The following is a 12,007-nucleotide window of genomic DNA, read 5'->3' as shown; positions in this document are numbered from 1 at the left end:
CACATAGTAGATGCTAACATTTGTTGAGGTGGTGGTTACTTATTATAATGGAGCAAAGGAGTAAGAATAAATTAGGGGATTCAAAGAGAAAATCATATTTGATCAATGACCAAAACTTCACTACAGAAAGTCGAATTTTCTTAGACAAACAAAGCATCCATGTGGGAAAAATACATAACAATATGGGATTCAAGCTAATTTCCTTTTTATATGGATTATATCAGCAACAAGAAATCATACATTCTAACTTCCAGGCAAATAGAGTTTTTTGAGCATGAAACGACTTCAGAGCAGAGTTTTTAAAACTGCCATTCAAATTATTGTTTATTTCAGAAATACTGTGTGCTATATAGCCTTCTTCAAGGGGAAATACATGTAAACCAAATATCCATGGCTTACCTTGGTCTTCAAAAACTGTGAGGTTAAATCTCTTTGCTGTTCTACTTCACTGCGCACATGATTGCAGAAAGCCACAGAGTACTGACGACTGTAGTAGGGACTGAAGTTTTTGATGGCAGCCTCAGTTTTCCCTAGAAAAATATGAAAATTAGAATTCTTAAGTATAGCACAGAACATACACCTATCTACAGAGTTCCAAAAACCATCCCTCCAGTCTCTCTGTTTCTGTCCCTCCAGTCACCCGTTTCCCAGGTATTTGCCAGTAGTCTGTGTTCCCGGAGAACTTTGCTACCTGCTGCACATGCCCCATCTCTCCCTCTCCTTCTGGCATCATCCTGAGAGGCTTCACAGACCCTAAGGACTAAATTGACCCTAAGGACTAAATCCCGTAACCAATTGAGTTTTGCTTTATTTTCTATCAATAGCCTATCGCCATGGCCATAAACTCAACCATCCTTCTAATCCTCCTAAGACTGCTCTTCTACCTCGCCCTCTCTCCACTTCTACTTGTTCTTTATTCCCCTCGACATCCAGTCATTCAGCTCCTCCCTCCAAATGATAATCCCAGGTCTACGCCTTCAATTCTGCAAGCACATCACTCCCGTTTTTTTTTTTGTTTTTTTTTTGTTTTTTTCTTGAGACAGAGTTTCCCTCTTGCTGCCCAGGCTGGAGTGCAATGGCACAATCTTGGCTCACCACAATTTTCACCTCTCGGGTTCAGCGATTCTCCTGCCTCAGCCTCCTGAGTAGCTGGGATTACATGTATGTGCCATCATGCTCAGCTAATTTTTTATTTTTAGTAGAGATGGGGTTTCTCCATGTTGGTCAGGCTGGTCTCGAACTCCCAACTTCAGATGATCTGCCCGCCTCGGCCTCCCAAAGTGCTGGGATTATAGGCGTGAGCCACCACACCTGGCCATTACTCCCTTTTTCTTCAGATCCCTGAGGCTCCACCTCTAGTCTTGTGACTCACAGTCCTGGATAAAATCAACAAAGTGTTTCCTCTCACTCTGCTCCAATATTTCTGGTTTAAAATTTTTGTGTGTGATTCAAAGCAGTATATAACCACCATGAGACAGGCGGAAACTTTGGTTTAAGAGCCTAGAGACCTGAGCTCTGGTCTCGATTCTGTGAGGCAGAAACCAGCTGTACAACCTCAGTCAAGTCATTCGACTCTCGAGGCTCCAGAATCCTAACTATAAAGGAAGGTGCTCACTAGTCCACACATTTCTTTGGATCTGCATGCCATTGAAATATAAGTACAGTACGAAAGTCCAGCTGCCTCACAATGACCAGAAACTGCAATATATTAAATAGTCTCTCAGCACCAGAAGTAAATCAAACTGAGTATGAACCATGTGGGGGAAGCTTGAGGACTTGAGATGGAGGGACAGGGAGAGTCAGACACCTGAAACATTCTTGCCTTTCCAATCTGTGCTTAGTTTTAGAGAGTATGGAAATTGCAAAGGAGGGAAGAGAGAAGGAGGAATAGAGGGGAAAGGGTGTAGGAGCATTCTCATGCAGATTAGAAACCCTTACAACATTTCAACTACTTGCTGCAGGGTACAGAAAGAAACACAGGCTTCACTGATTGTGCTCATAAGCGATGAGTCCGCAGAACAGGGTACAGCTTGAGGAAAAATAAACTTGATGTAATATTCCAAAACATTTTAAAGTACTTTCATGTGAACTCGACATCATTTTTGCTTTTAAAATTTGATACTATAGTCAATAAAGAGATATTAAAATATACTGGCAAGATTTGTTTAGAACTATCATGTGGGTTAAATTTCAAAAATAAGTGAAGAGTTCCAACTACATAGATTGAGGTACTCAATAGGAAACCCTTGAATCCATAGCAACCCGTTTCTAAGCCTATAGAACCATAGCCAAAAACACCCATAATGTATGAATACTCTCCATATGCAGAGAATCCTACTTTTGTTTGGGAATTTAGGTCTTACACTATAAATGAGGTAAAGAGGAATTCTTTCATATTCACTTCATAACATGGCATTTACTGGTCATGTTTATGAGCTTTAATAATTATTACTTGTAAGGTGCTTTGAGACCCACTAATAATAGATTCTGTAGAAATGCAAATAAAAGCTCCTATAATTTGAATCAGACATGCTTTTGCTTGCTCTGTGCATTTATGGTATTACTATTAATCAGTATTTGCATAATACTTTAATATACTCAGGCTTTATAATCATCTAATTGGTTATTATGCTATCAGCTTTTATGCAGTGTAATTCTCTATGCTTGTCTATAATTTTCTTACATAGGAGTGGGACAGTGTGGGAATTCCCACAATGAGAATAAATCTCACTTTACTAAAACATATAAATGATGAACAAAATTTGCCCTTTAGGTCCAAGTAGCCACTGTTTGGTCTATCAGAAAAGCAGCCTGTTAATTTCTAATGTTTATTTTTGTACTCTTGAAAGCACTTGGATTGAAATGAAAGGAGGTGAATGTCATTTTATGATGAACTCTATAAAGCTTTGAAAGCTGATTTTCTGCCACATCACCAAGCCTCCCCAGGGACGCCCTGCTTCTGGTGAGGTGCCATAATGCTCTCTTCTGATATATGAGAAGAATGCTTCTGTAATTTGAATATCTGCATACTGTCCCATTAACACATCATCCACCAGGTAGCGCTTATAAAGAAGCAATTGCAGCTTCTTTAGGTAATTAATCTAATAACTAGTTCAAACTATGTATGATATAGCTAACAATATCATATGTTCTGGGGTGGGGGAACCTAAAGTTATTTGGCAAGTGTATCTGGATTTTAGATTAAACCTATCTAAATCCAAATAAATAAGTACCCAATGTAGGGATCCTAAGACTGAGAGCAAAGGCTGGTGTTGAGGCAGGGGACGGTCTGGCTTGGTGGCTCTTGCTTGTAAGCCAGCACTTTGGGAAGCTGAGGCAGGAACATTGCTTGAAGCCAGGAGTTTGAGGTTGTGATGAGCTATGATTGCACCACTGTACTCCAGCCTGGGAAACAGAGCAAGACCCCACCTCTAATTTAAAAAAAAATAGTCTGATGTTGGAGCAAAATACCACTGTGGTTAGGAATCAGACAGGTTCAAATCTCATCTCTACTACTTGCCAGCTGTGAGATCTCATGTGAGTTACTTCTTTCTGCTCACATGTTAAATGAAGAAAACAAGAGTAGCAGCCTCATAAGGTTATTCTAATGATTCCATGAACTAATGCAGTAAAGTGCTCAGCATGATAGCTGGCACACAGAAAATGTTCCATAATTGATCATAATTAAAATGATGATAATGGTGATGAGGGTGTCCCTTAGGCAAGCACCAGGATAAAGTCCTCAAGCTGAACTAAGAAATTAAGGAGAATAAAAAAGCTGGCTGTTTACTGTAACTCTTGCACTAGCGCCATCCGGCCCTGCTGTATACAGAAGAGCTGCCCCACCCATTGCAGGCTCCAAACAAATACAACCTACATTTTCACAAAGGTTCAGCATAGAAGACCCTCAGTGCATTCCTGAATTAAAACCAACTAAATAAAACATCAACATTAATGAACTGAAGAAAAAGCGTAAGTTAGGGGCTGTGTTTCATTGAGCTTCTCTCTCTGAGCCTCAATTTTCTCACCTGCAAAATGAGGATAATAAGATGCCCATATCACAGGGTTTTATGAGGAGCAAATAAAATATTCTGTATATTGAAAACTGTCTAGGACAGTGCCTGACACATATTAGTTGATCAATCAATTTTGACTATTTAATATTCCACAATGAAAACATTCAAACAAGTGATCAGCCCACAGGGGCCACACAAAATAACCTCAGCCGAAACTACATTATTCATCACTGTTTTCAAGATTCTTGAGCACTGAATTCCCTTCATATCCCTGCCACCAAATTTAGTATCACATTCTCTTTCCTAAATTGTTTATAAAACACAGTGCCAGGTCTTATACTGAAAGGAGATTACTCAATAATGGAAGGACTAAAAGCAATGGAAGGGATTCTTCCACATTTTGATATACCACCATTTTTGGCACAGGTATGTATCTCTAATCCTACTTGTTTATTACAGCTTGTGCTGGGCATTGCGTTAGTACAATTCACTTGATCCTAAGCTGCTCATAACACCCTTCAAGGTAATCATCACTGATGCTAAAAGAAGCCACTTGATATAGTTTGGATCTTTTGTCCCCTGCAAATCTCATGTTGAGATGTAATCCCCAATGTTGGAGGTGAGGCCTGGTGGGAGGTGTTTGGGTCATGGGGGCGGATCTCTCATTAATGGCTTAGTGCCATCCCCTTGGGGATAGGTGAGTTCTTGTTCCCTTAGTTCACATGAGAGCTGGTTGTTTCAAGGGAGCCTGGCACCTTCTCCTCTCTCTTGCTCAGCTCCTGCCATGTGATGCACCTGCTCCCCTTTTGCCTTCTGCTATGATTGTAAGCTTCCTGAGGCCCTCACCAGAAGTAGATGCCAGCATTATGCTTCCTGTACAGGCTGTAGAACCAAGAACCATGAGCCGATTAAACCTTTTTTTTTTTTTTTTTTTTTTTGAGATAGTCTCAATCTGTCACCCAGGCTTGGAGTGCAGTGCTGCAATCACAGCTCACTGCAGCCTTGACCTCCCAGGCTTAAGCAATCCTCCCATCTCAGCCTCCTGAGTAGTTGGGACCACAGGAGCGTGCCACCACACTTATTTTTTTTTTTTTTTTAGACACAGTTTCACTCTTATCCCCCAGGCTGGAGTGCAGTGGTGCCATCTTGGCTCACTGCAACCTCCGCCTCCCAGGTTCTAGTGATTCTCCTGCCTCAGCCTCCCAAGTAGCTGAGATTACAGGCATGCACCACCACACCTGGCTAATTTTGTATTTTTAGTAGAGACAGGGTTTCACCATGTTAGTCAGGCTGGTCTCAAACTTCTGACCTCAAGTGATCCACCCGCCTTGGCCTCCCAAAGTGCTGGGATTACATGCGTGAATCACTGCACCCAGCCAATTTTTGTATTTTTTGTAGAGACAGGGTTTCACCATGTTGCCCAGGCTGGTTTCGAATCCCTAGACTCATGATCCACCCACCTCGACTCCCATAGTGCTGGGATTACAGGCATGAGCCATCGCGCCCACCCTAAACTTTTTTTCTTTATAAATTACCCAGCCTCAGATATTTCCTTATAGCAACGGAAGCAAACTAACACACCTCTTTGACAACTCTGTCCATATAACTTAGCTTCAGTTCACCTTTGTAAAATTAAGAAAAATATCTGCTGGCCCCTTTGAAGCCATTAACTCTATACAGGCTCAAAAACTCAGCATTCATTTGACTCCTTCTCTGCCATTCCCAGATCCAATCATCAGATCTTGCCACTTTTATTTCCAGAAATTTCTTGAATCCATTTCCTTTTCCCCATCCCAACCACCACACTTTCAATCAAGCCTCTACTATCTCTCAACAACATCATAAAAGTCTCTTGGGCTGGGCGCAGTAGCTCACACAATCCCAGCATTTTGGGAGGCCAAGGTGGGTGGATCACTTGAGGTCAAGAGTTCAAGACCAGCCTGGCCAACATGATGAAACCCTGTCTCTACCAAAAATACAAAAATTAGCTGGGTGTGGTGGTGCACACCTGTAATCCCAGCTACTTGGGAGGCTGAGGCAGGAGAATCACTTGAGCCTGGGAGGCGGAGGTTGCAGTGAGCCAAGATCGCACCACTGCACCCTAGGTGACAGAGCGAGACTCTGTCTCAAAAAAAAAAAAAAAAAAAAAATTCTCTGAATCTACCCTACTTCAGCATCACAGCAGAAACAGAGGAGAAAAACAAAAACAGGAACTCTCAGCTCTTAAACAGGAACAAAACAGTGAAAACCAGAGTGGGAGGGGGAGTGCCAGGGCTGATCCTGGAGGATTATGGGGAATGAGCCAAAGCTTGGTGTGTGTGGCAGAGGCTGGTTCTGAGAAGTGGCCGGAGTCCAGGGCTGATGGGGCAGAACAGGAGAGGCTAAATCAAAGCCGACCACCTTGGTCCCACTCAAAGGTAGCACGAGTTACAAAAAGGCCCAGATGTTAGAGGTGGGAACTGTATTTCAGAACCAAATCTTGGCACTGATGTTACTAAGACACTCTTTTGAAAGTCATAAGGGTCACACCTCACTAGTCATAGAGGCACAACCTTCTGACTTGTCCTGGACTGGCAGCTTTCATTTAACATGCTGCTGCAAGATCATATCACTGTCTTTGTAAGAAAAAAAAATCTTCAATGTTTCCCTATTGCCTAGGGTAGTAACCCCTCGTCCTAGCACCACGGGCCTGGGATCTCGCCTCAACTGTCTTTATTTCCCACTTCTTTCACTCAACTTAAGCCTTCTTGCCCCTGTGCATACCTGTGCCTTCTCTCCTCCTTTCTCCCCCTAAGTCCCCTGCTAGCCACTTTCAGACCCTTCAAGCCCACATGACAGTCCCAACCCGAGTAGAAACCTCTTTGGATCTCCCCAGCTGGAAGCAATCACACCTTCTTTGGCATTCTCCCAAGATTGTGTACCACTTCTACTACAGCTGTTCAAATATAGCTTATCTCTCCTCCAAGGGTATATTGTGTTTATATACTCAGCAAATATTTGTTGAATGAATGAAAGAATGGCTGAGTAAATATTCAAGAGTAAACCAAATTACAATGCATTCTATCAACAAAACCCATGCCAATGCCCCAGGAAAGGAGAAAGGTACAGTTTTCAGCTTGAATATTAATTACCAAAAATGTACACTCTTGGCCAGGCATGGTGGCTCACGCCTGTAATCCCAGCACTTGGGGAGGCCGAGATGGGAGGATCACCTGAGTGCAGCAGTTTGAAACTAGCCTGGACAACATAGAGAGACCTTGACTCTACAAAAAAAAATTTAAAAATTAGCCAAGTGTGGTGATGCACACCTGTAGTTGCAGCTACTCAGCAGTGGTGGGGGTGGGGTGAGGGTGAGGCAGAGTATTGCTTGAGCCCAGGAATTCGAGGCTGCAGTGAGCTGTGATCACACCACTGCACTCCATCCTGGGTGACAGAGCAAGATCCTGTCTCAAAATAAATAAATGAACACACACACACACACACACACACACACACACACACACACACGAAATTCAATTCATATCTGTTTATAAAATATCAGACTCTTGGCTGGGCGCGGTGGCTCACACCTGTAATCCTAGCACTTTGGGAGGCCAAGGCGGGTGGATCACCCAAGGTCAGAAGTTCTAGACCAGCCTGACTAACATGGAGAAACCCCGTCCCTACTAAAAATACAAAATTAGCCAGGCGTGGTGGCGCATGCCTGTAATCCCAGCTACTCGGGAGGCTGAGGAAGGAGAATCGCTTGAATCAGGGAGGCGGAGATTGGGGTGAGCTGAGATTGTGTCATTGCACTGTAGCCTGGGTAACAAGAGTGAAACTCCGTCTCAAAAAAGAAAATAATAATAATAATAATAATAAATCAGACTCTTACAAGTTAATTCTTTTCAAGCTTTTAAATGAGTTTTGTCCATGAAATTATTTGTGGGAAATAATTTACAAACAAAATCCTTTCTTGGCTTGTCTGTTTTCCTTAACCAGTCTGAAACCACAGCAAATACAAGGCTCTGGGTAAAACTTTTATGAAGTCTGAAGAGCCTGACAAATCTGTATATTTTCTCATTCTAGAAGGTTCTTCTAAAACCAGTTCCCAGTCCTGAAGCAGATCAACTCAAATCTACTGTTTATCAGCAGTCTTTCTTGGAAGATACTATTTATAGCAGATTATGCCTCGTTCCCCCAACATTCTCAGTGTCATCACAACTATGATACATTCTATAATCTTCTCTGAAATATGCAGCTTCCTATTTCAATTACTTGTAGAAAAGCACAAAAATGTACTGATTAAGTGCAAAAAGATACAAAAATCCAAACACTGTTTTTTATACATTTTCTGCTAATATTTTTTCAATTCTTTTTAAAAATAGTTGAGACTGTTATGTTTTATATCCACATTTTAGCTTTGGTTTTTCCTATAAAATTGCAAAAAAAATCACGACTTTCAGATATTGCATTTTTATTGTTACTATGAAGGTGAAACATACAGAAATAAATAAAAATAAGTTTATTTTAACCAGGTGGTTATTTCCTGGCAACTGAGGAAAATCCACATATGAGAAGATTAATCAGGCCATTGGCACAGTTTCTTAAAAACTGTTGAGGTTTCAGGTGAAGATTAATTTTGAGAAATAAGACAAATGGTTCTAAAAAATAAAATAGATTTAATATTTATAAAAGAAATTACAATATCCACTATTGTTTATTTTCACCAGAGTTTCTCAAATTATAACAGTCTAAAAGTCCTGATGAATTATAACATCAGCTATGGTCTTAGGTTGCTAAGCACCATCACTTTACACCTTAGGGTGGAGAAACTGGAAATCCCAATTCACAATACAGAGGTGTAAAAATCTAATTACACAGAATAATGCCCAAGGACTCTCTTTTTCTTCTGGTAAATGCCTTAGAGAATGGGGATAAATTGGATTCTCCATAATTGAACTGAAGGGAGTGTATGTGTGTTTTTAAAGCACATTTATTATTGGTGCCTGAGAGTCAGGTTTTTGAACATTCTCTCCTAGGAAAAGGCAAAATGATTCATGGATAGCCTTGATTCTGCAGCTTACCCTGTAGAAATCCCACCTTGAGTTAAAAATAAGAGACATAAAAACCAACTTAAGTTCTCTGTGATTTACTTTGGATATTCATCCACAAAGAGAAACAAACAAACATTTATGCTCCCAAGAGCTTATATGAAATATATCAAAGCCAAGCCAGGACCCTCGCAGGGCTCAGCCAGCAACTGGATGGAAAGAAGGCATGCTTAAGAACAAACAATAAAGCATCGTTTCCTGCTTTCCAACACTTACCCTCATAGAGGTCCCAAATTCTGTGAGCAAAACCTGCAGCGAACTGTGAGAGACCCTAAGTTCTCCCCAAGTCCTGTTCTAAAAGCAAGCCCAGTATCTCTAATATGGCCACAAAGCTTAGCCCATCAAAGGCATTCAATGAATCTTCATGTACTTACAGATGCTACATAAAAGAGTATATATCAGCTCCAATGGGTAAGCAGAGGCAAAAACATTGTTTTCTGCAAATGACCACTGAAATAAATTAAGGTCCCATTGGCACTGTGCATTTTCTGGAACAATACCTTCAAAGGTTAATATAAGTAAGAGAAATGGGAGAAGATGGACAGAGAGGAAAAAACATACTACCATTTCATGTTATTATTCCCACTACCTTATTCCATAGAGAAACTAAAATCCCGCTGTGGTCAACTTTTCCAGAGGACACCTTTCTAGAACTCTAAGACCTTAAGTTTGGTTTCCTCTTTTTTAGGAGAGGAAACCAATAGTATTGTTAGAAAAAATATGTATGCCCATACATTTATGCACACATCTTGTTTCAGCTATAAATAGATGAAAGCTGACTTTAAATTTCCTTCCATTCCACTTGGAAGAAGTGCTTGGAAATTTTCAAGATTATTTTGTCATTACCTCACAGCACGCCTCCAATTTTCTCATGACACATCTGATGAGAATAAATCTTGTTTATTTTGCCACTTTTCTAAGCTGTCTAATGCCCCCCAAGGAAGCTACAGATTGGCTGTCTTTTTCTTTACAAAAATGAGAGGGAAGAGTGTGAAAAAGAAAATTAATCTGATATAGCTGCTTTTTCAGAGAGCGTCACAGGAACTATGAATTCATGAAGAATAACAATGTTTTTGCCCATTAGACAACCTTTCTTGGTTTTAAGGAAAGCATATGACTGAAATTCAGAAACTGAAATAATGAGATTCCCTTTGCTCTTTTTGTGACTAATCACAGTCATTAAATTTTTCTGCACTCATTTTATGAGAGGCTCTCAGATTATTCCAAAATCCTGAAAATATTCTTTGCTTAAAGATTGCAACCATGCAAATGAACACAACATGCACATTAAAAGAAATCAGGCCAGACATAAAATAAGCCAGGCCACAAGCCCAGGAATTTCAGTGATTTCCCTTCCAACACATCAGGTTCTATGGTGTCTCCTCTAGGTTTCTCTCTTATTTTCCTATGTTTTTTTCTTTTTCTTATTTCATTTTTCTTCTCTCCACACAGACATACATTTGTTTGAAATGCTTGCTTTATATTTTACATTTTTTCTTTCTCAAGAATCTATGCCATTAATGTAAAAAAATGCATTTCTAGATAACTGTGTTTGGGGCCCAGATACGCTTGCATTTTGTTAGTCTGGGGATATGTGTAACAGTAAGGAGTGAATTTGGCTAGAAAATGGAAGGTAGTGTTGCTAGGCTTGGGAGGGTCCAGGAAAAAAAGTCTATAAACCGTTCAACGTTTCTGTAGCCAGCTAACATTTTCTGAAATTATTCACAAGGTTGATAGAATACTCACTAGTGAAAATTACTTTAGCATGTTCTAACTTATCCTCACAAGATTTTGTGAAATGCCAAAATGGTTCTGACCCACTGTCCACATGATTTGGTCAAGCACTATGTCTCTGGATATAGTTTTTCTGATAATAACTCAAACATCTCCAATAATAAAATCTGACCTAGAACAGTTGAAAATATAGCTCATCACAGAGCCAAATTTTATTTATTTGGCAATCTAATGATTGCCAGTCACTGGATCAGTTAATCACTAAATTTAAACATTCCTAAGTAATGTATGTTAGTGAAAAATTACCTCAAAGCTATGGTACATGATGCTCTAAAAATAGAGGCCAAAAACTCCACCTGAAAATCCAATAGTATTGACTATGTAGATAGTACGTTCTTTAAAATCATTCCTTTTTCCTATGGAAATTGCTCTTCCATAAGGTGAGTTCACCCACCACTTAATAAATGTGCTGGAATCTCATGACATCAGCTCTGCTTGGAGTCTAGGCCTCATAGGTGAAATTCACTTACTTCTAACTAGTCATTATACGCACCAAGGAGATTAAGTATGAAGTAGAACTGTAAATAACTGAGACTACATTCCACTACATTCCACAATCCACCTAAGAAAGCAACTTGAGTTCATTTGGATGGTAGCAGGTAGCATAGACATACCAATGCCAGTCACATTCCAACATCCACATACTGATGAAAACATCAAAGATTACAGACCTCTAGAGCTGGATGGGATCACAATCGTCCTTTCCAATGCTCTCCTATTTTCAGATCAAGAAATTAATTGATCCAAGGTCACAAAACTAGTTAGTAATAGAATATTTACGAAAAAAACTTTTTTAAAGATTAGTGACAATTTTTAAAGAGTTTTCTTCTCTGTTAGTACTACATTAATTTTTATGGAGGAATTCAAGCACTTTTTTAAATTAATAAAGGAATATAAGTACTCTTTGGTAATAAAAACCACATTGTCCAGAAGCCTTGTGAAATGATCTTAAATTTAGGCAAAAAGATGTTTTGATGATTAATTTTATGTGTCAGTTTGAGCCATGGGATGCCAAGACATTATGCTGAGTGTGTTGGTGAGGGTGTTTCAGGAAGAGATTAACTTTTGAATGGGTGGACTGAGTAAAGCCGATTGGGCAATGCG

The 12,007-nt window shown here is 40.0% G+C and overlaps 1 protein-coding gene across 1 annotated transcript in view; it reads right to left on the bottom strand.

The window, feature by feature from the left end:
• NIBAN1 (niban apoptosis regulator 1) overlaps positions 1 to 12,007 on the bottom strand; it is a 176,979-nt gene that overhangs the window by 101,695 nt on the left and 63,277 nt on the right. The window contains exon 2 of the mRNA XM_031004602.3: positions 400 to 530. Within this exon, the coding sequence (XP_030860462.2) occupies positions 400 to 530 (131 nt within the window). The remainder of the gene's footprint in view (positions 1 to 399; positions 531 to 12,007) is intronic.

This window comes from Gorilla gorilla, chromosome 1 (genome assembly GCF_029281585.2).
Source record: "Gorilla gorilla gorilla isolate KB3781 chromosome 1, NHGRI_mGorGor1-v2.1_pri, whole genome shotgun sequence".
Lineage (NCBI taxonomy): Eukaryota > Metazoa > Chordata > Mammalia > Primates > Hominidae > Gorilla > Gorilla gorilla.
The sequence above is the reverse complement of the archived record's forward strand: the minus strand, read 5'-3'. Positions and strand labels throughout refer to the sequence as shown.